This window comes from Dreissena polymorpha, chromosome 12 (assembly GCF_020536995.1).
Source record: "Dreissena polymorpha isolate Duluth1 chromosome 12, UMN_Dpol_1.0, whole genome shotgun sequence".
Classification (NCBI taxonomy): Eukaryota; Metazoa; Mollusca; class Bivalvia; order Myida; family Dreissenidae; genus Dreissena; species Dreissena polymorpha.
The window spans coordinates 13,205,329-13,233,264 of NC_068366.1; the positions used below are offsets into that span (position 1 = coordinate 13,205,329).

At 35.1% G+C, this 27,936-nt stretch overlaps 1 protein-coding gene across 3 annotated transcripts in view; it reads right to left on the bottom strand.

Moving 5' to 3' along the window:
• Nucleotides 1-1,126: 1,126 nt before the first annotated feature.
• The window catches only part of LOC127852280 (sushi, von Willebrand factor type A, EGF and pentraxin domain-containing protein 1-like), a 43,403-nt gene continuing 16,593 nt past the window's right edge, over nt 1,127-27,936 (bottom strand). The window contains exons 11-40 of one of the 3 annotated variants that reach the window (XM_052386176.1): nt 27,107-27,280; nt 26,761-26,934; nt 26,449-26,622; nt 25,333-25,506; nt 24,927-25,100; nt 24,546-24,719; nt 24,240-24,413; nt 22,955-23,128; nt 22,352-22,525; nt 21,951-22,124; nt 21,581-21,754; nt 21,282-21,455; nt 19,983-20,156; nt 14,324-14,497; nt 13,925-14,098; nt 13,555-13,728; nt 13,254-13,427; nt 11,968-12,141; nt 10,451-10,624; nt 9,108-9,281; nt 8,547-8,714; nt 8,119-8,253; nt 6,967-7,101; nt 6,561-6,686; nt 5,446-5,567; nt 4,994-5,332; nt 4,668-4,869; nt 4,289-4,458; nt 2,007-2,119; nt 1,127-1,464 (exon numbers count right to left, since the gene is read on the bottom strand). In XM_052386176.1, the coding sequence (XP_052242136.1) occupies nt 1,212-1,464; nt 2,007-2,119; nt 4,289-4,458; nt 4,668-4,869; nt 4,994-5,332; nt 5,446-5,567; nt 6,561-6,686; nt 6,967-7,101; nt 8,119-8,253; nt 8,547-8,714; nt 9,108-9,281; nt 10,451-10,624; nt 11,968-12,141; nt 13,254-13,427; nt 13,555-13,728; nt 13,925-14,098; nt 14,324-14,497; nt 19,983-20,156; nt 21,282-21,455; nt 21,581-21,754; nt 21,951-22,124; nt 22,352-22,525; nt 22,955-23,128; nt 24,240-24,413; nt 24,546-24,719; nt 24,927-25,100; nt 25,333-25,506; nt 26,449-26,622; nt 26,761-26,934; nt 27,107-27,280 (5,243 nt within the window). In that variant the 3' untranslated portion in view covers nt 1,127-1,211. The remainder of the gene's footprint in view (nt 1,465-2,006; nt 2,120-4,288; nt 4,459-4,667; nt 4,870-4,993; nt 5,333-5,445; nt 5,568-6,560; nt 6,687-6,966; nt 7,102-8,118; nt 8,254-8,546; nt 8,715-9,107; nt 9,282-10,450; nt 10,625-11,967; nt 12,142-13,253; nt 13,428-13,554; nt 13,729-13,924; nt 14,099-14,323; nt 14,498-19,982; nt 20,157-21,281; nt 21,456-21,580; nt 21,755-21,950; nt 22,125-22,351; nt 22,526-22,954; nt 23,129-24,239; nt 24,414-24,545; nt 24,720-24,926; nt 25,101-25,332; nt 25,507-26,448; nt 26,623-26,760; nt 26,935-27,106; nt 27,281-27,936) is intronic. The other 2 variants (XM_052386177.1, XM_052386178.1) reach the window with 2 other exon arrangements.

Below are 27,936 nucleotides of genomic sequence, written 5' to 3' on the forward strand. Positions count from 1 at the left end.
CATTTCATTCGATATGAAATCAGGGCAATGCTTATCACCATCGTAGCTATGGGCAATGCAAGACATATTACTGCTCTACGCGCTGCACGGCCGTTATGCCCATAGATTACGGTCATCGGCCAGCGACCCAAATAGTTACCCAATCACTTTGAGCCGTGGATACTTCGATAACGTCCATAGGGCCACCATCTCAATATCTAGGTATGCATATATGTCCGTCGTCTGCTGCTGCCGCCTCTATTTCTCCCGTCTATCTTCTGACCCGCCGTCCGACTATCATTGCTTTCGAAGGAGTATAGGGTAGGGGGTGGCATAAGACATATCCTACAAGCGTCTCTCCTTCCGTGCGCGACATGCACGATCCAGCTTGCCCAGTGTTGATGGATTCGGCCAGCAAATCTTAGTACACATGTATTTATGAATTATTAATGATGTTTGTCATAGTTACATATAAGGATCTGAATGAAACGAAAAATAAAACAACCCGGTATTGAATTGTGTATACGTTACATGTGTGCGCTGGTCGCGTTTGTTATATTTACGCATCCCTTCAATTGAAGGCTACATTCTATATTTCTTGCAAATGTTATCTATAAGATACGTTATAAATCATTAGGTGGCAGGTTTCTCATATAATATATAATATTAATGGAAAATAAACTTTAAAGTAAATGTATTTTACATTTGTATGTAGAATCATGCCTTACATACATACTTGCTGTATTCAAAGGCATCAAAACTATTTCCCTACTTTACACAATGCAATATGCGTTCATGTGTTATTAATTTCTTCGACAATATGCTTTGATTCCTAATTATAGGGCAGCTATCATAGATAATTTTATTAATGCTAAGCGATACTGTTTTGGTCCTAACGATTTGTCTACAATCGCCATTTCTACAGCTTATAATGCCCAACAACAACAGTTATAACATCAATTACAACTTTGTTATAGGCGTTTTTTGTGCAGTGTTTAGCATAACTTCTTTAAATACAACATATTCGAGTATATTACATGTTGACATTATCTTTTTTACGCTCTATATTCACATTTCCGAGGCATGGCGATGCCTCATTAATCATAGTTAAATATGTGCAAACAGTCAAACAAACAAGTAATACACATTATGTTATAAGTTTATTTTACATTGAAGCCAATAACATTCTTAGCAATACAATAATCATTTTGCGAATGAATTTATTATATTAATTATATGCCAAGCATCTTTGTAACACGTTTGATGATTGCTTGCATGATGCCTTCGTCTGTCGGTATCTCGTCGCTGATCGTGTACCTTGAGCAGTCATCAGGTGGGTTGATGACCTGGTACAGATGACAGAACTTCTGGTTGCCACCAGAGGAGCAGCACTGATTGTAACCCTTTTCGAGTAGTTTTGCAGCTGTGTCATTCTCAAATTCCGCTGCTACTGCACCCGGATACTGCGTCTGCAGTTTGCTGAACCTTGAAAATATGCGGGAAAGTTAGGTGCTGTTTGAAAAATAGTTAATCGAAAGGTAATTACTCAAAATGGTCCTTTTACGCAAACCTTAACCTAAAGCACCAAAGTGAAATAATGCACACTGTCTAGCCCCAAGCATACATATATTATCTTACGAAAAACAATTTCAAAATCAAATGTTTATAATAAATCAAATCACTAGTTTTAGGCAAGAAGATTATACGTTTTTTGTTTAACCATGGAGCAAAAATTTAACTGTTCACACATTGTCAATGTTTTAACATAATATGCATACTTTTTATAGACAGACCCCGTCGGTAAATTTGGGTGAAAGTATTTCGAAATAAGTCCGTTATCAGAGGAATGTTTTGCAAGGGTCACCCAAGGAACAATTCCTAAAAAATATTTTTTAATCGGGCTTATGGTTCCAGACAAAATGATTTAAATGTTTCGATTTAGCCTTACATACGGAAAACGCCTATATCCCACGAGTTTATATATTTAAAAAAATCATAATTAAATACCATCATTGGCGAAAACTCACATGTAGCAGCATCTTTGTTTGATACCGTAGGCGCTGAAGAACCATGACTCGTAGCATGTCATGTGACTTCCAAACCCGGGACGTAGGGAGTCATTGCGGGTGAATGTGTAGTCCTGTAATAAACAATGTGAGTAATTCTTAACGTGCTAACTCACATATAGCAGCATCATTGTTTGATGCCATAGGCGCTGAAGAACCAGGACTCGTAACATGTCATATGACTTCCAAACCCGGGACGTAGGGAGTCATTGCGAGTGAAGGTGTAGTCCTATGAAATATCCAAAATTACTACTACACAGTATTTGAGTAACACAGTAATCAAACGCAAACAGAAAAATAAAATCAATGTAATGTGGAGTGTTATTCGTTTATTGTTTTTTTATTAATACATACGGAATATTACGCTAGTCAATTGTTCCAAGAGTTTGTGTAAGTCGAGTGGCTGTGATGACGTACCATACGAGAGGCGGAGCCTAGTGTGTGATGCAAAATTGCACAAGCTACGAGGCTGAAACAAACTCTTGGAGCAATTGACTAGCGTTATATTCCATTTATACTATAAAACAACTAATGGAAACTGTAAACAATTGTATATTTTTCTTCATCAAAACTGACAAAACAATGACTAAAATGGTACGCCATAGTTTATTTAAGACGCGTATGAAAACAGTTTGTGTAAATTTATGTGTAATCATTTGACCCGGGAAAACACATGTTTCCGACACGCTTATTTTAATTACATCGTTAATCCAATTTTTATAACAATTAAGTTGACAACTTTAAACACATGTTTAAACAAAAACGTTGAAACGATATGCACTTCCACTTCTATTCTTCCATGTTTTCATCAAAACTTAGTTAAAACCACACTATCTTATTGTAATCCTTTCGAAATTTACATTTATGAATGATGAAAACACATTTTCGAAATACGTTTTGCATTCGTTCGATGTTTTAAACAAATAGATCTAGTTTACTTTAAAAAACACCACGTCCGACATGTCTATAAATTCAAGAGTTTAAATAAACTTCTTTTGTTTCGTCACAGAAATGACGTCACACGATGTAAGTTACGATATATATTTCGTGAATAAAATATAACGGTTTCTTATTTTCGGTGCGCGTAATGTGACGTCATTACATGGGTCGAATACAAATTAGTCGGGCTAGTATGGTTATACGGAATCGGAACAGCAAGTAGCATAATACGTGATTTATTTCAACGATTGATACAACCTGTATTTTGTTAACAGCATTAAACAGGTATATAATAATTGTTTTTATTTGCAGCGAATATCGCACGAATATAAATATCGACAATAGCCCGTTGCCAATACGATGCTTCTTTGTCGGAGATGATTTTCGATAATTCAGTAAATAAAAGGTACGGTTATGATCCGTTTGATGTATTGAGTATTTTTGAATCGAGTTGCTTATTTATTATGTTTAGTATTTAATTCGGTTGGATATTCCATAAATAAAATAAACACTGTACACCTATCTATTGTTCTGATTGCGATGCGTACTCATACGTTTCAAGCATATTTTGTTTAATTCGAGATAAATATTTTTCGGAACAATAATGCTGCTGATATAAACTGTTGAGAGGATGTTGTTTAAACATATAAGATGCTTTGATCTCTTTGTTTTAAATGACCTTAAATATTGTGAGTTGTAGGTAAAATATGAAATAGTTCTTTTGGCACTATAGATTACAGTGTCGAAGAGCGAAACATTTCAAAATCAATGTAGTAGTATATTGCATCTTGAAATGGAAAGATCTTTAAATTGCAATAATATTTTCTTCTCGTTGGAAACATTGGCTAGTTTTTTTGGCTTAGATATTTTCACAGGAAATTGCGTTATATGCATCAAGTTAAACAACAACGCTAAAATAACTAAACACGGAGATTGACATCTGGCTAGAGGATTATATTGGATTGAAGATATTCAAGTTAAAAAAATATTATATCAAGGGAAGCGAACATTAACTTAATCGATGCAAAACAAAATTAACGACCTTGTGGAAATTTGTTTAAAATATTTAATTAGCATTATTTGACTGTCATTAGCAGTTGGTATCATACACTATCAAGCAAAGTAGACGGAATTATAAACGTATTAGTTGAATGTCTACCATTTATTGAGTAACCAATTTCGACACTATTAATTATTTATATTGATTGATTGCATTGCATACCGAACAACATACAAAGAATGCACTTAAAATATAATAGACTTACAATATTACTTGTATAACGCCAGTCTAATGCGTAACTAACCTCCATCATCAGGACTTCCTGACAAGGGCAGGGAAGTGCAAACTCCAGCTGAGTCTGTATCCAGGGTTTAAGATCATTCATATTATCTTCGTAAAATCTCTGGCATAATATTTCATTTTTCATGGCTTCAGTTACGACCGTAACGTTATAAATCCACCTTCCAGCAAAACCTGCAACAATCAGTTAAATGAGTTCCGAAGACATTCTGAGTTGATCTTTTGTTAACCCAACAGCATCATGGATACGTCAGTCATAATCCATTCTAAAATGTAATTACTATATAATTCTGACAATATTTTGAAAATTAATACACCGGTAAGCACGTCAAATTTATGCAATAATTAGTTCATGAAGTTGATTAATTAGAATAGTTAGTTACCTGGCTTGACATTTGATCCTTGATTAAGCAGTGTGAAGTTTTGTCGGTCAGACAGAACGATCCCTGTGTAATTTAGATTTGTGAAACCACTAGCAACGGGTACTTCTGGTAACGGTCTAATGCTAAACTGCTCACGGTCGTAGTTGAACATGATGTACGTGTACATACCGTCTGATGCAAAAATGCACTGCATCGACAGGTTCTGAAAGATTCAATAGCTTACAAATCAAAATTATAATAAACTAAGCTTTTCAAATATTATTATGAACTATATTAACATACCTTATTATCGAGCCACAGTTAATACGATTTAATAATACACATACCTGATGTTTGACAAGCTCATATCCGGGTTCATAGGGCGAGTGGACAGTCACGTGCTTCCACGTTGCAACCAATGCCACACTGACATTGAATTCAGTCAGGTTGGTGTATTGACGAATGAGATCTTGGATCTTTGCAAGGTCTGTCTTGTTTGGTTGTTTATCAGTAAACGAATGGATCCAGAGCCCGCCGTCTGATATATTACTACTGTCAATGTTTGTCCATAACGGTGCAATCACTCTGTGGTTTTGAACAGCTGCCTTCCACTCACTTGCATTTTCACCTCCATATTCATTGTACAATGGTTGGAAATCGAGCGATATGAATCCGTTCATGCTTGGCTAAAATACAAGCAAATCAAAAGTGTTACAACATAACGGAATAGACATATATATATTGATTAATGAGTATGAAAACGCTTATTAACGATATTATGAAAATAACTCTTGTATACCTTGAACCAATTAATATATTCTCCTAAATATGGCAATCTTGTCGAGATATGGTAAGCATCTATCATCGGGTTGTCACCGTTGTATCTATCCCCAGCTGCTTTGAAATCCAGCAAAACTGGTTCTAGAAAATGTGTCATCAAATCTAACACTTATATGAACAGAACAGAAAAGTACAATACTTTATTTCTCCCAGGTATATATATATATATATATACAACATTGGGAACATACAATAAACATTCTACAAAATACTTATCATGTTTCTGGTATAGGTTAGGTACATTTTGGCCTAGGGGGAAGTCATACAGACAATTTGAGTCACTTTAAAGCTTTAATAGTTACAGGGATATTTTATAGTTTGATTTTATCGCAATACGGTAAAGATGAAATTTACATAAGTTAACAAAAAGAACGTTATATGAAGATGAGATTCTGTTCATGATTTACAAAATAAATAATTTTGTAAATATTTTATTGGGCAGTGCTTGTTTAGGTTCGCTACACTGCAATCTCGTATGCAGATTTTTATTCTTAAGATAATGTTTAGGTAGATTTTCGACTTCAATTCACGAGTCACGAGATCAACCACAAGTGAAATTCTTTTATTTATATGATCTCAAATGGATATAATCCCGATAAGGAACGGTAAAAAACGCATTTTATACATTAAATGAGTGTTTTTATTTGCTTTTTTGTAAAAAAGTAAAACTAAATGATTTCGCGGGAACACTAACGTATTGAAACTTCTTGAGGTAATTTCAGTTACATATTTCGACAATTTTCACTATTAGTATTAACGGATAGAAATATCATAGCCAGTTGAAAATCACTAATATTTCCATATTAACCATATATGAAATAATACTACAAATCAAGTAACACCATCGCATATCTGCAAACAAAACCGGCTGACGATGGCACGTTCATTCAATCCACTCCCATATTCAAGCACACACATATTATCATGTCTTTACAAGTAGAAGCATATTGTAAGCGAAGCACGAACAACAACGAAACTATTCGGTAACATTTTTAGAACTCAACTACATTTATTCAGTTTCAAACGTGTGTGAAAATAAACAGCGATTGTTTTGTTACTGAAATGTCATCTTACCGAAACATCCAAGATAAGGGTTTCCCTGTGGATAGCCGTCCGGGCATGCGCATGAGTAACCACCATACGTGTTGGTACAGATAGCATGAGAACCACACGTGGTTGTGTCATTACATTCAATGATATCTGAATAATAACAAGACATAAATACAATACATATTTTAACAAAAACTGTATACATTTGTTAAACTAAATGTGTTTGTTATTTTTTATTAATTCGTAGACGCATGGATATTGGTAGATACGATCGTTCGAATATACTTTTTTTAGGGACACGTGTTGTAAATAAACACGCGCATGTGTAAAGCCTTTTATTTTCCCTGTATGATAAAATGTGTATTGATAAAAACCTTAACAAACGGGAAAATTGTAAATATGGACATAAGCTACACGATCATAGTTTTACCGATTTCACATTTTGATCCAGTAAGTCCCTTGTTGCACACACACACATATCCCCCGTCAGTGTTCACGCATACGCGTGTCTGGTTTAGCGCATGCATACAGTAAAAGTCACCATCAAATGCGCACTCATTTACATCTTAAATATAAACACCACAAAAACTATTTACATCAAATCAATTAAGTAATTTAGATAAGAATCGTCTTGAAGACAATAATGATTGTACACAAAGATGCATACACGTGTAGTTTTATATGAATAATACCTTATATTACTGAGACAATACTATTCATTAAGCTGGTCAGGTAGTAAACAAAAAACACAACAACAAATGAAACAATACACTTATGCTTGTCAGAGGTATTATACTTATATACGTTACACAAATAATGTTTACAGTATAAAACATTAGGTTTTCGGGATCGAAAACTAGCATACTAATTATTAAATATGCATGCTGTAAAAGATTGTAATATCAATACAACGACTTATATATTTGAGAAGATTTCACAATTATAATTCCGTTGAGACAATTTTAAATATTTAAAAAAATTACCAATGCATACAACACATATAAATCGGTATTGCAGACCAAAAATAAAACTATTGGAAACATGGCAGATAACAATACCTATCCAGCTTCAAATTGAACAATTATACACACCGGAGCACTGCTTTTAGTGTCTTAATATAAGTGCACATTCTTAGTGAGGACTATACACATCAATAATTTAATTAGGCACATCGAATGTATTTCCCTCAAACTATATATTCATGTATAACCATGCATATTTTTTGTTTTCTAATAACAATAATATATTTATACAATCTTTCAGAAAAAAATCAGTCTTTTTAAAAATAAAAACCATAGTGGGATGCGAGCTTTTGCCTATGAAAAGCATAATCATGTGTACTTCTTAGGACTTTTTTACACTAAATAGTGTGCTTTTCATATTTCCGCGCCCGCTTTAAGTTTCACAGGGGCAAACTGTGTATGACTATGAAATGAATATTTTATTGACCGTATATACAAAACGAGACATACGTGCACAGAACCATTTAATACATATTTTAACAGATATTATGTATTTAAACATATAATACCAAAATGACAGTGGGTAAGTCCCTTTAAGGAACTTTGGGATTAGTACGTACCAGCACAGTGTTGTCCCCCGAACCCATCCAGGTCTCTGTATCCGGTCTGACATTCACACTTGAAGCTGCCGTCAGAGTTGGTGCACTTGGCGTTGAAGTCACATGGCTTTGGCCTGTTGAGGCACTCATCAATATCTAAAAAATATTCTTTGAAACCTTGTTATCACACATATTTGTTATATTTATTAAGTTTTCATTTTTTTATAAAATTGTTGTATAATACAATACTCTGTGACTCCTGAGTCAATGCGAATTGTATCTTGTTGATATACACATGCCATATGACACTCCTGCATCTTTGTGCATTGTATCACGTATATAAATTTTTCTATAACAAATAACATTGTGTCACCAAAAATTACATAAGCAGTCGGCATCACTTTGTTATCATATTCAAACTTCTTATACTTATGCTTGAAATACAATACCTGAACATATCGGCGCTGTTCCATCCCACTCGCCTTTGGCAGTACACGTGAGTTCAGTAATGTTTGTAGTGCTGTATCCAGAAAGACACGCATATACCGCCGTGGCGTTAAATGTTGTTTGTGGGGCATGGATTGTTGATAGATTGCCAATCGGAGGCTGTCCACAATCTACACGTGAGGCGAAGTTACAATATTATGATTACAATGTAGGAATAATTAAAATTAATGTGACATTTCTTTGTTGATTGACTGTTTTGCGTTCTGAATTTCTCAACAATAACCGACAGCTGAATATATATTTGTGATGTTCAGTGATGAAACACTGTTTTATAAAAAACGCGCAGTTATCAATCGAAGAAAACCTTACGCTTCGGTATATTAAAATCGCCAACATCACTGGACAATAGCGAATGAATTTTTATAGCGTGTGCTGCACAGTATTATTACTTTGTTACTGGTTCTTCTGTTTGTACAGTCATAAGAAATATAACCTTACTCACACAATGTGTATTTTGTTAGACTATTGGTAGATTTGATAGATAAGTATACTATTCAACCTACCATTGATCGCACAATTGCCGTGAACTAAGCTCCATGTTCCGTTAGCAAGACATTCAATGCTGGTATTAATTCCTGTGAAATGGTAGCCTCTATGACAGGAACATGTTGCAGAAGACTTGAAGTATGTGGAGGTAGCGTTACATTCGCCATTCTCCATAAAAGTGTTCCCACAATCTGTGATCGTGTAACGTATTTTGAATTAAGTACATTTAAGAAAAAAAAAACACGTCTATGATATTTTTCGTCCATATCAAACGCGTTCGATTTGATTAATATCATATTGAAGTTCATGTGCATGAGTGGTCGTTTTATGAAATCTATTTTACCCTAACAGTCCTTTGATGTAACATTGAGGATGTTTCGTTTACCTAAAAATACTCGAAACCAATCATTAAATCAGTGCACACAATCGACCTTGTAGCGTTATCGTAAACGATGATTTGAAGCAAATCGGACGCATATGGTTATCTCTTTAGTATTATTGATCCTATTAAATAATACACAATTTTGCGTATTACATTTTCTCAAAGGCAATTAATACACGTATATTTTAATATGTTTATAGTTAACTTAATACTTCTCTGACATTAACTAGGTTACTGATACAAGGCTGCGTTTTTGCTACATTTTCCACGATGTGTTACTTAACATGAATGGAACCTAGATAAGGGAAAGTACCGTAGTTTTTTTAATAGTAAGCGTGAATTTTCTTAAAATAAAACAATATGAAATCTATTGTTTATAATGATATGACAAAGATTTACAGCAACCGTAATCTTTGTATGTTTAAATATTATAAAATGGCATTATAACGTTAACAATCTGTACGAACTTTACATGAGATATTTCATATACACTAGTGCACCAGGCCCATTTGGTTGTTAACTAAAATTATTTATAAATACGTTATAACATCGTAGGCAATTTTTAGGTAAATATGATGTATGAAGCATCGAACGATAACCGCTTGCGCATCTTAGACAGATCATGTGAGGAGCTGGTTGCAAAGGGTCGACACGGAAGTCAAACGGCCTGTACAGTTATGTCGAATGAACTCTGAACGGTTTTGGACCGAAGCGAACTATCAGTCTCACAATATTTCGACGATGAGTTTATGCAAATAGTCCACTTGCGGTTTTCTTACGCATTTACATTCAACTGACAACTTAATAACATAAAAAGTAGGGTACGATTCGTGGACATCAACGATTATTAAAAATACAGCATACATCGACCGAGCAAATGAAAACGTGTAGCTAACGTTAATTCATTTAAATACGCACAGTGAACACACGGTCATGGTTGTGTTTGTAGGCGTTACTGTACGTGTTCAGGAGCCTTACCCTTTATCGTGCAGTTGGCAAGCAGTTCGCTCCAGTTCCCAGTGTCGAGGCACGTGATGGAGTTCTCACCAAACATGGTATAACCAGGGTTGCATGTGTACATGACGGTGGAATTGTATGTTGTTATTGTGGCGGCGTGAAAGCCATTGTGTAGTACGGGCGTGTCTTGGCAGTCTGGAACAACAATGGATGTTTTTAAGAATCAAGATTAATTGATAATTATTGCGACAGTTTCTAGAACGAAGAAACGATTGCACAGGCAAGGTATAGAAAGCAATGCTCTGAATCTATTGATTTACTTAATAAACAGATCATAACACATGTACAATTTGTTGGTTCATTGAATTCATCACCGATCATTTTATTATGAGGTTTAGAAATGATTGAGTATCTTTAATAATGCACAAATGCATGCTATACCGTCGTTTTTACTGCTTCAGTAATATCGATCAAAATGTTGTAACTCTTGTTAACGTAATAATTCTAGCATAACTGTTTTTTATTTTAAAAATCTTTATATTTTGATATTTTGCTTATTCATTCTAGGTAAACAGTTTAAAGTAAGGTTCATAATCCAGTAGTAGAATAGCAAAACGATCATACAACACACGCGAATTCTTATTTTTTTATGTGAAGCTACAAATTTACATGCAAAAGCCACACACGATGCATGCGTGTGCATTTCACCGCTACCCTTTTCACTATTTTGGATGAAATAGAATAACGCATTAGAGATACAACTGACATATGGTTTTGAGAATTATCCTATATAATTGTATATTTATTTAACATGCGTTATAATAAGTAATTAAGTAGATATTTTTTAACAATACCCAGTTTTCTTTACATAAATACAATGTTTTATTTTGTTTAATATAGTATTTCATACAAACATTAAGATGTTCTAAATAATAAAGAATAACACAGATTTCATAGGTTTTCATCTAACGAGATCACACGCTAAGGTAATTAAAAGAGTGTAAAACGTTGTGCTTTCGGATAATGAAATAGCGGTCTCCTAGTGCATAACGGTGTCATAATGTATTTGTTTTCTTATGTTTAGGTAAATATTTCAGATAAAAGCCCATGCACTTCAAAATATGTGTGAATAAGTCGGTAACAATTATTAACACATTATTAGAAAAGTTAGTGTGCAGAAAACTATTCAGCGTTAATGTGTATGTCAGATAATTGTATTATAAAGGTGTTGATAAAAAATATTCATACAGATTTATCTATGCAAGAAAATGATTTGTCACCCTCCGATGTGTTACCATAAGTAATCGTTAAATTAGTATGTTGCTGTCGATCGAGAAGTAGTTTGGTTTGTTATGTTTACGACGGAATGTTAGTTAAAACTCCGAGTTTTGCACAATTTTTAGAAATCCTTAAACAGTTGTTAACATAAAAAGTCTAAATATAATGGTTTGTTTGATTATAATTAATGTTGAAGGAATAAGAAATGAGGCTCCGAATGGTCTGTTTATATAATGTAATGCATTTAAAATAAATCTGACCTTTAATAGTACACTGAGCCTCGAGTGCTCCCCAGGCTCCATTTTCAAGGCAACGAATGTTTGTCATTCCAACAAAGTCATACCCTGGGTTACACGTATACGTGACGGTGTTGTTGACAGTCGTGTTTATGAATGTGCGAGCGCCATTCGTTAGCAGGGGTGGAGTTCCACAATCTTTATGAGGCAAACAATGAAATTAGGTGAACATTGCTTTGACAGATATAAAGCAATCATTACTTCGGGATGAACTGCGTAAATATTTATTGTGTACTCGCAATACCACAATGTAAAGGCAAATGTTTGCGTTTAAAATGTATTTGCGATAAATTACATTAAAATTCGACTTTAACGGTCACGTCCAGATTAGAGAACACATGATCCTTTATTCTGTAAGTTACCGCAGCTCAGATAAGGATATTATACAACGCATAGTTATATAATTAGTAAAAAATGTCCATTTTAAAAATAAGCTAATTGCATTCGAACAATTATAGCTAAGTTTCGGAGTTCAAATGATCTATTATTTAAAAAAATCGCGCTTATAGATAAATTAACATAAGCATACACGAGTATCTAAAGCGTATTTGAAATGACTGCATTAATGCAGCAACACGCTACTAAGGCCATTTACCTTTAATATTGTTTTGATAATTCAGTACGAACACAAGATACGTTGTGTCAGCAACTTTATGATAAGTTTAGTTTTACCGCACAATATATAGACACTCCATTTCATTGAAATAGCCTAAACCACATAAGGCAGTTTTTTATAATGAATATTCCGTTTAATATGACATTGTAAAGAATTTGTCGTAACGATGAATGCAATGAAATGATGAATGCAATGCATCGTGTAAAAGAGAAATCGAAGCTAGACTCAAATAATTATTGGTGATGTTCATATATGTTATTATATTTGACATACCATCCATGAAAATAAATTTTATTCAAAGTATCTATAACACCTTGATGACACTGATTAAGATATCATTTAATTTTAGCCATTATCAAACTTTTAAATTAAGGTTATGTTTATTTAATACGTATATTTATGGGCGAATGAGTGTTCCATAAAAGGCATAAAAAAGAGGCGAAACAAATCACCGTTGAAGACAACAACATATTTTATCATTGACCTTTGGTCAGTCCTGTCACATTCGATAGACCACATTCTCGTGTAGGTGGCATTTACATTTAACAATATTGTTCGGGTTAAGTTATGTGCGAAGAGGCCCAGTGTTGTAGGTTCGTGTACTAAATAATTGCATTTTCTGTATTGATCTCACCCTTGATGGTACAGTTCGCCTCGAGTTTATCCCAGTCTCCAGTCGCAAGGCATGCTATGGAGTTAGGTCCTTGCATGTCATAACCAGAAGAGCATGTGTATATGGCAGTGGAATTGAAGGTTGTCGTTGAAACGGTGGCGAAGCCATTTTTTAGGACTGGAGGGCTATGGCAATCTGGAAATAAAGCGGGATTAGTGGTTAGATCATTAAAATGACGATGTTTGATTAAATTATTGAATGATTGCATTATCGTTTTTGATAGCAATTTAAACGACATAGATACATTAAATATAGTTTTCACCTTTCATGGTGCAGTTTGCCTCCAATATACTCCAGGTTCCTGTTTCAATGCAATGGATATTGCTTATTCCATTCAAGTCATATCCTGGGTTACAGGTATACTCTATGGTAGAGTTAACGGTTGTGTTAAGGAATGTTCGATGACCATTAGTCAGCATTGGTGGCGTTCCACAATCTGTCTCAGATTAACAACATGGCATGAATAAGATGAGGACATATTTCAGTAGAAGGAAATCAATTTGGTAACGATTATTCAGGCAACATATCTTTCAAACAAAACACAGGTTTTCGTTTGGAATACACATGCAACATATAAAACAAAGTAAATGTATACGTGTTGATATTGTGAGGTATTTCTTCAAGAATCTTACCCTTTATCGTGCAGTTGACAAGCAGTTCGCTCCAGTCCTCAGTGTCGAGGCACGTGATGGAGTTCTCACCAAACATTCTATAACCTGGATTGCATGAGTATATAACGGTGGAATTGTACGTTGTTGTTATGGCGACGTGGAAGCCATCCTGCAGAACTGGCGGGTTTTGACAGTCTGGTAAAAATGTGGAGTGATGAAGTGGGTGAGTCATAGTGAAGTTGGTTCATACACAAACATTACAAAAACATCTTTCAAAATACAAACATTAGTGTGAATTTTGCGCACTATTTTCCCTTTCAATAAAATGCATTATGTGACACAGCAGAGTATGCTATTTCTTTATATAAAGCCACACGCGCTGTATTTTTAGGCTTTACTGTATTTATTCAAGTATCTTACCCTTTATGGTGCAGTTGACAAGCAGTTCGCTCCAGTTCCCAGTGTCGAGGCACGTGATGGAGTTCTCACCAAACATGGTATAACCAGGGTTGCATGAGTACATGACTGTAGAATTGTACGTTGTTGTTGCGGCGGCGTGGAAACCATTTTGCAGAGCTGGCGGGTTTTGACAGTCTGGTAAAAAGTGGAAAGATTATAAGAACCCAGACAAATTGATATGTATTGCGACCGTTAAAAAACGTACAAACAAATGAAAGGGAATTTATAGCAAGCACTGCTCTGAATGTATTGATCAACTTTATAAATAGTTCAGTGCACATGTAAACGAGTTTGGTTTATTGGATTGCTCTCCCACCATTTTATAGTGAGGTTCTAAGTATATGTTTAAGTGCAAAAATGCATATACCGTACTAGTCATGTACTTGGTATGTGGACCCGTTTGCAAAATGTAGTTGAGGGCGTTTCGCCGTGGAATTTAGTTAATGGGTTTGTAGACATGCAAAAAAACCGAGGTGCTTGTCTTGCATCATGCAAAGTTTTTGCAATTATCGATTCAAAGATGGCCGCTATTGACATAATACAATTTTTACTTTTATTTACCGTAACAACAATATACATTTTTTTATAATTAAATATATATACTGACTAAATATAGTGTGTAGGATAACATTATGTTATCAATGTTTCTTTTAAAAGTCAGAATGACCTTAAAACGGCATGTACAAGGTCATTTTGTTATGAATACCGCTCAGTCCTTTGATTCGTTGATTCGTTGATTTGCTGAATTGACAGCTTCAATTTTACTAAAATGTTACGCTTATTTATGCAGTTTTAAATTGTCAAATGTTTATTTGCATATGGTATTTGTATTAAAATCTATATAACAAAAATGCAATAGAACCTCTGTATAGATAATCATTTAATTTTATGCTTATTAGTGCATTTTGATTGCAAACATTGATCCGATTATTTTATTTACAAAAGCGGGGAAGTCGTGGTATAGTATTGCGACATGCGAGTCTGTTTACCACAACATTTTGGCTGCTATTTTGATACACTTTGGTTTATTTAGTATGTTCCCATGTAAAATGATGTTTGATTAATTGGATTTGTTGCTTTGATTCTAGTGTTAAATGTTTACATTTCTATGATCTCTGTTTATCAGAGAAAATGTCAATGCAACATCTCTTTTTGACCGCCCAGGCTGGTTTTGCAGTGTTGCAGGTGATAAAAAGGTTGAGCAGACTATTCAGAGAGTATCAAAGGGTCCAGGAGGTAACTATGTTGTAGGGGAGACACGCAATGCTGGTGCAGTAGCAGAATTTGAGCTTTTGTTCCATGCTATAAGGTCAATTACCAGCCTCCTCAATCTTCTAACCACCAACAAGCCGATGGATCACATAGAATGTCATCTTTGCTGAGCGCCACTCGTCGTCACTCGTTCAACCACAATGTAGAAATGTTGTTGGACTATGTGCTCGAACGTCAGAACCCATACACAGTGATGGTCAATGTTCCCGTTCCACTACACAATTTACTGACAAAACTAGCTGTTGACAAAGAGGTTGCTGTACGGCTTCTCAAATGTATTGAAAATGGTGAACGTGTTTACCGCGCATACAGGCAGGAGAGAATAGTTGAGAAAGCCAAAAACATCAGTTCTACCATTTCAAAGAGACAGCTTCCCATGTTCACTGACCATCTTAAACAGTCATTATTGACATCAAAAGCTATCCTTAAGGAACGGAAATCCCCGTCATCCAACGATATGGCAGATGCACAGAGGATCGTGGACATTGCAAAGGAACGAGGCATGTCCCTCACGCAGATATTATCCCATGATTTGATTTCTTCATCTCCATTATTTGATGGTGACGTCCCAGCCCATGTTAATACGTCAAAACTTATTGGGGAGATTGAATCTACACTGGACATCAGTAAATGGAGTCGGGAATCTCTTCTTCCCACTCATGTCATCCTGGACTTCATGTCTAAGATGCGACAGATGCCACTTGCACAATTTTCCACTCTGGGTGGTGCAATCAATGTTGTCATCAACTCAGCGTCAAGCATAGGGGCCAGAGTATATTAATCTTGTACTAGACTCAACGTTGAAATGTCTTTAAAGGAAGGTGAACGGTTGCGGCGCGGAGACGAAGCAACAGGTATTGCAATTATTGACATTAGCAAAAACACACTAATCCCACAATAACTTAATAAATTCTGGGCATCCGAGGAAAATAAGTCTAATCTTCAACTATTGGTAAGGGATATAGTGTGCAATGACGTCTGTGCCAACCCTATCGTTACAAGTTCAGTTGTCTCTGATAATGAAGCTCTTCCAGCAATTAAGTTTAGTAATGAAGTCATTCCTGAACACTGGATTGAGAAGGCCGATGCCAGGGTAGTGGCTCATGTTGGGTGGGCTGCTCGTATCAAACAGTGTTAACGAGTTGTTGTGATGTCCAACGACACCGACAGCTTTGCATTATTGCTTCACTTCACTCCATATTTTCAGACACTCGGTATGAAAGAAATATGGCAGCAGCATGGTACTGGTGAGAAGCGTCGAATTCTTCCGTTGCATCAGGCAATTTCTCGGCTTGGGACACCGCTGGCAAAGACAATTATAAAGCTCACATATTGACAGGCGACGACTGCATGAGTAAAGTGGGAACCAAGCACACAGATGTGACATCTGACCCGGTACAGTTTTTAATGAATTTTGGAGAGACAGATACCTTGTCAGAGCAGGATTAAGCATTAGTTAAAAAGTATCTGGTACGCGTCTGGGCAGGGTCAAGATCGACGACAACTGCGGAAACATTTTACGTCTCCATCTAGAGAACTATACCAGTGCTAGTGCTGGACTTGATTGCCTACCTCCTACAAGCAGTGTAATCAAAGGACATATTTGTAAAGGAGCCTTTCTTATACATAGGGAATGTAAACTTCTTATAAATATTGATGGTCCCGAGACACGGCTGGCACCGGTTATACATGGTGGATGGGAGGAGCATCTTGGCATGCTGTTGCCCACAAAGTGTCTGAAGCCTTTACCACGGAGCTTGCTGATATTGTGCAAGTGTACAGGAAAATGCGATACTCAACGTTGTCCGTATCGTGCTGCTGGGGTGCTTTGCATCACATTTTGTCATGGTAAAGTGGACAATTCACCTTGTGGAAACCTGACTTGAAATGACTAACTTTGGAACTGTATGTAATCTATGTGAAACAAAGTATTTTTAAACCAATTAAAATGAGAATGATTTTATGTTGATAAGGTGTGTGCGTGTTTGCTATAATGCCATATGGAATAAGGTGTGAGCCCGTTAACCTGTCCCTTGGACTGGGGATGACTCAGTGATTACCCAACCAAGACATGACATTGGCTCAAAGTCTTCCCGACATCAAATAGATGTTACGTCGGTTTGACTTTGAGCCAACGTTGAACAAATATCACGGGTTTGCATGGTAAGATGTTTGGTCGATTATCACATTTTCATACCATCTGAATTTGGGTTTGAGTCCCGCTCACTGTAGTATTTATCCACCGAATGTGAAAATTTTCAAATTACTAGTCACTTGTCTGTAAATTATCTAAATGTGCCAATATTACGTAAAACAATATTGTAATTGAATTAATGACGTCGAACTTTGTCACATTAAAGTTTATACGCTGGCTTTTACTGTCCAAGGTCAACTCAAGGTCGTTGATGTATCATATGACCTTGTACTTGACCTTTCCGGATCAATTACCCTCAATATTAAACAAGACATTTCATAACTGAGTTCTAACCCAAAAATACATAATTAAGAGGTAAAACATTTGATTTATTACTCCAAAAGGCAATATATATTTTTTTCAACATGGCCGTCGGCGGCCATATTGGATTTTGGTATTTTGAGGCTCCTGGCAGTGTTACGGACAAGCACCTCGGTGGTTTATCATGTATAAGGACTAATTAACTCACATCAAATGAGAAAATCTCTCAACCCAATTTTGCAAACGGGACTTCAGACCTAGTCCTGCACTATACGTCTTTTTTACTGTTTCAGTCATATCGATCAAAAGGTTGTAACTCGTATTTATTTAATAATTACGTAATGATAGTCTTTGATTTTAAAAATCTTTCCTCTCTGTTAATACGTTTGGTTTCTTAATTCGAGGTTGACACTTTTAAGTTCGGCTCATAATCAAGTGGTAGAGTAGCAAAACGAATATACAACAAACGGGAATTCTCAATTTAAGAATTTTAAATATTAAAGCGAGTATGCACGATTTCATCAAATATTTATGAATGTATATAAAATGTGTAAAAAAAACTTTTTATACATAATAATATAAGTTAAAATAATAGTTAAGAAGAACATGTGTAAAAAATGCGAAATAAGCCGGATATTTAAATTTGAAATCGAAAATGTCTGTACAGTCGAATTCGCCAGCATGTATATCATGCATGTACGATGTGAATCTAAATTTAGTTTAACGGATCATTTTAATTTCCTGCGACGATATCTATTAATGCGACACACGAACACTTACTCCGCTCCTAATAAAAAGACGAATGCTTCGGTTATTGTAGGAAAATATGTACGAAATATCTTCGTCACAATCGGCTTGGGGCGCTAATATGTCTTTGCTCTATTTTATGAATTTCGTCTTCAATGTTTAATTTTTCTTGCCTATTTTATGTTATTGTAACATATTTTATTAATATATTACAATTAACACATATAAAAATCGTGCATACTCGCTTTAAGCAACAAGTATACATGCAAAAGCCACACACGATGTATTCGTGTGCATTATACCGCTATCTATTTCAATACTCTGGACACAAATCAAATAACGCCTAACATATACAACTGACTATATATTTTAGAGATTTATCTAATTGTATATTTATTTTACATGCGTTATAAATAAATAATTGCGTTGATATTTTCTAACAATACACAGTTTTCTTGACATGAATTAAATGCTTTATTTTGTATGTTAAAGTATTTCATACAAACATTAAGTTGTTATTAAGAATAAAGAAAACGACAAATTTCGTCACTATGCCTTGTTTTTCACCTGACGAGATCGCAAGATAAAGAAATAAATATAGTATTTTTAAACGATGTGCTTTCGTATAATGAAATAGCGGTCTCCTAGCGCTTAACGGTGTCGTAATTTATTCGCTTTCTTATGTTTAGGTAAATATTTCAGATAAAGGCCCATGTACTTCAAAATATTTGTTAAGAAGTCGGTTACATATACACAATTATTAACACATTATTTTTAATGTTACTGTGCAGCCAACTACTCAGTGTTAATTTGAAAGTCAGATAATTTTATTATAAAGGTGTTGATATAAGAACTATTCATAAAGAATAATCTATGCAAGAAAATGAGATATCACTCTTCAACGTGTAACCATCGTTACATTAGTATATTGCTGTTTTTTGAAAAGTAGTTTCGTTTGTTGTGTTTACGTAAGAATGTTGGTTAACTCTTGAGTTTTCCACAAATTTAGAACATGTTAAACAGTTTTTAATATAAAACGTCTAAATGTAATGTTATGTTTTACTTGAAATTATGTTGAAGGAAGTATAAATGCGGCTCCGAATGGACATTTTTTATATAGTTTAATGTGTTTTAAGTAAATCTGACCTTTAAAAGTGCACTGAGCCTCGAGTGCTCTCCAGGTTCCATTTTCAAGGCAACGAATGTTTCTCATTCCAACATAGTCATACCCTGGGTTACACGTATACGTGACGGTATTGTTGACGGTCGTGTTTATGAATGTGCGAGCGCCATTCGTTAGCAAGGGTGGAGTTCCACAATCTGTATGAGGCAAACAATGTAATAAGGTGTACTATTTTGACAGATATAGAACAATCATTACTTCTGAAAGAACTGTGTACATAATTATTGTGTCTTCGAAATACCATTATGTTAAAGCAAAGGTATGCGTTTAAAATGTATTTGCGATAAATTCCATTAAAATGCGATTTTAACGGTCACGTCCAGATCAGAGAACCCATGATCCTTTATTCGGTAAGTAACCGCAGCTCAGATAAGGACATTATACAACGCATAGCTATATAATTAGTAAAAAATCTGAATGTCCATTTCACTAATAAGTAAGTTGCATTCGAACAATTATAGATAAGTTTCGGATTTCAAAAGATTTATTATTAAAAATTCGCGCTTATAGATAAATTCACATAAACATACACGAGTATCTAAAGCGTATTTGAAATGAACTGCATTCATGCAGCAACACTATACTAAGGCCATTTACTTTTAATATTGTTTTTATAATTCAGTAGAAACACACGATACGTTGTGTCAGCAACTTTATGATAAATGTAGTTTTACCGCACAATATCTATACACTTCATTTTAATGAAATATCACAAACCATATAAGGCAGTTTTTCCCGATGATTTGTGAATATTCCGTAAAATACAAAATTGTTTAGAATGTGTCGTAATTTCCCCGAATTAATGAATGCAATCTATCGTTTAAAAGGGAAATCGAAGCTAGACGAATATCGACTAATTATTGGTTATGTCCTTATTTTTTATTCGCTTTGACATACAATACATGAAAAATGTAATTTCATTTAATGTATCTTTAACACCGTTGATGACACTGAATAAGATATCATATAATTTTAGCCATTGTCCAAATTTTAAATTTAGGCTTTGTAATTATTTAATGCGGATATTTTGGGGCGAATGAGTGTGCCCTAAACAGCATAAAAAGAGGCAAAACAAATCACCGTTGAAGACAACGAAATATTTTATCATTGACCTTTGTTCAATCTTGTTTCATTCGATAGACCACATTCTCGAGCAGCCGGCATTTACATTTAAGAGTATTGTTCGGGTTTTAATATGTGCGAAAAGGCCCAGTATTTAAGGTTCGTGTCCTTAATACTTACAGTTTCTATATTGATCTTACCCTTGACGGTGCAGTTCGCGTTGAGTTTATCCCAGTCTCCAGTTGCCAGGCATGCTATGGAGTTAGGTCCGTGCATGTCATAACTTGAAAAGCACGTGTAAATGGAAGAGGAATTGAATGTTGTCGTTGAAACGGTGACGAAGCCATTTTTTAGGACTGGGGGACTATGGCAATCTGCAAATAAAGCGGGGTTAGTGGTAAGATCATAACAATAAGACGTTTGATTAAATTAGTGCATGGCGGTTTAATATTTTCTGAATGCAATTAATAACGACATAGACATTATAAATATTTGTCACCTTTCATAGTGCAGTTTGCCTTCAATAAACTCCAGGTTCCTGTTTCAATGCAATGGATATTGCCTATTCCAATCAAGTCATATCCTGGGTTACAGGTATACTCTATGGTGGAGTTAACGGTTGTGTTAAGGAATGTTCGATCACCATTCGTCAGCATGGGTGGCGTTCCACAATCTGTCTCAGATAAACCAAACATGAAATGAATAAGATTGAGAAAAGGACATCGATTTGAAATTTGGAACCGATTATACAATAAACATACCATTCAAATAAAACGCCCAATGTTTTTGTTTAGAATACTGTTATACCATTAAAAACAAAGTAAACGTATACGTGTTGATATTGTGAGGGATTGATTCAAGAATCTTACCCTTTATGGTACAGTTGACAAGCAGTTTGCTCCAGTTCCCAGTGTCGAGGCACGTGATGGAGCTCTCACCAAACATTATATAACCTGGATTGCATGAGTAAATGACGGTGGAATTGTACGTTGTTGTTGTGGCGGCGTGGAAGCCATCCTGCAGTAATGGTGGGTTTTGACAGTCTGGTAAAAAAGTGGAGTGATTCTAACAATTCGGTTAAGTCGTAGTAAAATTGGTACATACATAAACTTAACAAAACATATTTCAAAATAAAAACATTAGTTTGGATTTTGAACACTATTTACTCTGTCTTCGGTCCATAAAATGCATTATGTGACACAACGGAGTATGCTAATAAGCCTCAGAAGCTGTATTTGTAAGCTTTACTGTACTTATTAATGAATCTTACCCTTTATCGTGCAGTTCACAAGCAGTTCGCTCCAGTTACCAGTGTCGAGGCACGTGATGGAGTTCTCACCAAACATGATATAACCAGGATTGCACGAGTATATGACAGTGGAATTGTACTTTGTTGATGTTGCGTTGTGGAAGCCATTGTGTAGAACTGGCGGGTTTTGACAGTCTGATACAACAGTGGAATGATTGTAAGAATCCAGACAAATGGATATTTATTGCGACAGTTACTAGAACGTAGAAACAAATGCAAAGGCAAAGTAAAGCAAGCGCTGCCCTGAATGTATTGATTAACTTAAAACATAGTTCATAACACATGTAAACGTTTTTGGTTCATTGAATTGATCACCGATTGTTTTATAGCGAGTTTTGAAACGATCGAGAAGTAGTGTCGTTTGTTGTCTTAACGTAGAAATGTTTTTGTTATCTCTGAGTTTTCCATAGTTTTAAGAATACGTTGACCAGTTTTTAATATAAAAAGTTTAAATGTAAAGTGTTATGTTATTTAAGAATTAATGTTGAAGAAATAGACAATGCGGCTCCATATATAATAATGGATTTTTTTTATATAATTTAATGTGTTTAAAATAAACCTGACCTTTATTAGTACACTGAGCCTCGAGTGCTCTCCAGGTTCCATTTTCAAGGCAACGAATGTTTCTCATTCCAACAAAGTCATACCCTGGGTTACATGTATACATGGCAGTGTTGTTGACGGTCGTGTTAATGAATGTACCAGCGCCATTTGTTAGCAGGGGTGGAGTTCCACAATCTGTATCAGAAACACATGTAATTAGGTAAACATTGCTTTGACAGATATAAAGCAATTTTTACTTCGGGATTAACTGCGTACATATTTATTGTGTATTCATAATTACCCAATGTAAAAGCAAAGGTATGCTTTTCAAATGTATTTGCGATTAATTATATTAAAATGCGATTTTAACGGTCACGTCAAGATTAGAGAACCCATGCTCCTTGATTCGGAAAGTAACCGCAGCTCAGGTAAGGACATTATACAACGCATAGATATATAATAAGCAACATTTGAACAAATTTAGGTAAGTTTCGAAGTTCGAAAGATCTATGATTAACAAATTCACGCTTAGAAATAAATTCACATACACATAAACTAAATACCGTTTCGAGTATCTAAAAAGTGTTTTAAAAAAACTGCATTAATCTAGCAACAAGATAATTAAGCCATTTACATTTACCATTGTTTTCATAATTCTGTACCAACACAAGATTCGATGTATCAGCAACTTTATGATATAGTGTAATTTTACCGCACAATATATATACAATTGAATGAGTAATACATAGATAAAAAACCCAGCCCGAACCACCTAACGCAGTGTTTTTTCGAGTGATTTGCAAATAATCCTTTTAATATAACGACAATGTTATGAATGTGTCGTAATGTTCTCGCAATAAAGATTACAATTGATCGTTTAAAATGGAAATATAAGCTAGAATCGAATAATTACTGATGATGTTCATATATTTAACTAGATTTGAAATGCAAAACAGGTCATTTAATTTATCACTTATCAATAACACTGATGACACTGATTAAGATATCATATACTTGTAGCCATTTTCCGAATTTTAAATTAAGGAACTGCAATTAATTAATAAGTATACTTTTTGACTTATTAGTGTGCCCTAAACGGCATAAAAACAAGCGAAACTAATCACCGTTGAAGACAACAAAATATGTTACAATCGACCTTTGTTCAGTCCTGTTACATTCGACAGACCTCATTCTCGTGTAGGTAGCATGTACATTTAACAATATTGTTCAGGTTGTGTTATGTGCGAAGAGGCCCAGTGTTGTTGGTTCGTGTCCTTAATAATTACATTTTCTGTATTGATCTTACCCTTGATGGTGCACTTCGCATCGAGTTTATCCCAGTCTCCAGTCGCAAGGCATGCTATGGAGTATGGTCCGTGCAAATCATAACCAGAAGAGCATGTGTATATGGCAATGGAATTATAAGTTGTCGTTGAAACGGTGGCAAAGCCATTTGTGAGGACTGGAGGACTATTGCAATCTGGAAATAAAGCGGGATTAGTTGGTAGATCAAAACAATGCCGATGTTTGATTAAATTATTGAATGACTGCATAATCGTTTCTGAATGCAATTAATAGCGACATAAATATATTATATAAATGTATGTTTCACCTATCAAGGTGCAGTTTGCCTCCAATATACTCCAGGTTCCTGTTTCATTGCAATTGATATTGCCTTTTCCAATCAAGTCATATCCTGTGTTACAGATATACTCTGTGGTGGAGTTGACGGTTGTGTTAAGATATGTTCGATCACCATTAGCCAGCATGGCTGGCGTTCCACAATCTGTCTCAGATTAACCAAACATGCAACGAATAAGATTGAGAAAGATTTCAGTTAAAGGACATCGATTTGGAATTTGGAAACGATTATACAATAAACATACCATTCAAATAAAACACCCACACTTTTCGTTTAGAATACCCTTAAAACATAAAAACAAAGTAAAGGCATTAGTGTTGATATTGTGCTGTATTTATTTAAGAATCTTACCCATTATGACACAGTTGACGAGCAGTTTGCTCCAGTTCCCAGTGTCGAGGCACGTGATGGAGCTCTCACCAAACAATCTATAACCTGGATTGCACGTGTATATGGCATTGGAATTGTACGTTGTGGATGTTGCGTTGTGGAAGCCATTCTGCAGAACTGGTGGGTTCTGACAGTCTGGTAAAAAAGTAGAGTGATTCTAAGAATTTGATAAAGTCGTAGTGAAGTTGGTACATACACAAACATAACAAAAACATATTTAAAAATAAATACATGAGTGTGGATTTTGTGCACAATTTTCTCTGTCAATAAAATGCATTATGTGACACAGTAGAGTATGCTTTTCTCTTAATATCAAGCCACACACGTTGTTTCTGTAGCCTTTACTGTACTTATTCAAGAATCTTACCCTTTATGGTGCATTTGACAAGCAGTTTGCTCCAGTTCCCAGTGTCGAGGCACGTGATTGAGTTCCCACCAAACAATCTATAACCTGGATTGCACGAGTATATGGCAGTGGAATTGTACCTTGTGGATGTTGCGTTGTGGAAGCCATTCTGTAGCACTGGTGGGTTTTGACAGTCTGGAATAACAATTGATGATTGTAAAATCATAGAAACATACATATTTATAGACACAGTTACTTGCGAAAAACGACAAAGGTCCAGGAAAATATAACCATAACTGCCATGGCTGACCGTATGTATTTTATAAACTATCGGAAATGGGTCCTTATTTTTAGTTAGATCGTAAAAAAATTAAAATATATGTAAATGGGCACTTGCATTTAATAAACAATTAGATGTTAAGAATACAAAACTATATGTGGTTTTATTTTCTCTTATATTGTATGAGTAACTGTTGATATAAGTAGTTATTATTTAAACGGTATGTTTTTCCAAGGTTTGGAAATGTTGTTAGTATTAAGTAGTGTGAGATGTAACAAAAGTATAGCTTCCAAAATACACCGTTAATATATTATTTAACTATTGATTGTACAACATTTAATTACAATAACATATGTGACATGATATCGTATTAAAAGTGACTGATGTCTTCTATGATAAATGACATATAAATCATGATTTTGCCGATTATTGGGCAAGCACAAAGTGTCATTAAAACCCGTACAATTTTGCACTTATATAAAGAAGGTTTCAATTTGTTAGCGAAATGTGGAAGTAAGTCGCTGAACAAACTGGTAAATTTTTTTGCTGATAGGCCGACTGCCCGACACACCGACCGACAACCCCCGACCGGCACATGATTACTTATACACCGTTCTTACCGAAGTATACAATTAAGCGAAAAGGTATATGACAAACAACATACTACTTTGGAATTTAACGCATAGTACTGACGTCGACTTTTATTATATGTGTCAACACATAAAATACAGCTTTACACAACAGCTAGTCGGCCCATTTCAAGAGTTTATGTTGAATATTTTGTCAATAAAATGCCAGTTCGCCCATAACGGACTACGATACGATCTGAGCAGTTTAAAAAAAAAAAGATATCTAACCCTTGATGTTGCACTTCGCCTGAAGTTTATCCCAGTCTCCAGTTGCAAGGCATCTTATGGAGTTAGGTCCGTGCATGTCATAACCAGACGAGCACGTGTATATGGCAGTGGAATTGTAGGTTGTCGTTGAGACGGTTGAGTAGCCATTGCGCAGGTCTGGTGGGCTATGGCAATCTGGATTTAGGTTGGCATTAATAGTGCGATCATAAAATGGATGTATTTTGTAACGGAATTCAAACATGACGACACATATCTCAGTAACTGCTCTGAATAATACTTTTAACACAAACGATTTTTTTAAATACATCTTACTTTTTATAGTGCAGTTTGCCGCGAGTGCATCCCAGATTCCTGTATCACGGCAACTGATGGTGCTCATTCCATTTATGTAATATCCTGGGTTACAAGTATACTCTGCGGTAGAGTTGACAGTTGTGTTATGAAATGTGCGATCACCATTCGTCAGCGATGGTGGAGTTCCACAATCTATCCAAGGTATTTCATACATGCCATGAATAGGATAAAGAAAGCTTCAAGACGAAGGGTATACATGTTGATACACGTTTAATATATCATTCAAACTTATACACTTATTAAACATCTTAAAAAATAAAAGCACTAGTGTGGATTTTGTACAGTATTAACTCAACAATCTCACCCTTTATGGTGCAGTTGGCAAGCAGTTTGCTCCAGTTCCCAGTGTCGAGGCACGTGGTGAAGTTCTCACCAAACATTATATAACCTGGGTTGCACGAGTATATAGCAGAAGAATTATACGTCGTGGTCGTTGCATCTAGGAAGCCATTCTGCAGGACTGGTGGGTATTGACAGTCTGGAACAACAATGGAATGATTCTAAGAACACGAAGACATTGAGATTTATAGACAAAGTTAATGCGCAAATCGACACGTGAACAGGCAAAAATATTACTAATATGGATCAATTTTCTAAACATTCTGCAAAGGTAGCCGGATTAATATTAAGATCGTCGAACAATAACATACAAGCAATGAGGCAGTTAAATTAAAGAAACAACCAATTTGATAATAACCCCATACATTTATATATGCCTACGGGTTTATTATATTATTATAATTAGGTATATATATGGATGGCTATTATTTAAAACAATATGTATTTTGTCGTTAGTCGTAAGTAGTTGAAGATGTAAACAACATGTATCTGCCGAGATAAATATATCGCTTATGTATTATTTTTTACGTATTACCAAGTAATTAAAATAATATTTATGACAAGAGATCGTTTTAAAAGTGACTGATGTCCCACTGTCGCTATATGCTCTGATAAAATGACAAATAACTCAGGACGTATGGACCATTTGTTCAATTTTGTAATGACATATATGAAGTTTAGCCTTTGTGGGAAATGTGGAAGTAATTCACTTAACAAATGTTTATCATTTTATGCTTATAGGCCTACGGACCGACAACCCGACCGACATTCTCTGGTCAACATAGTGATCACTCT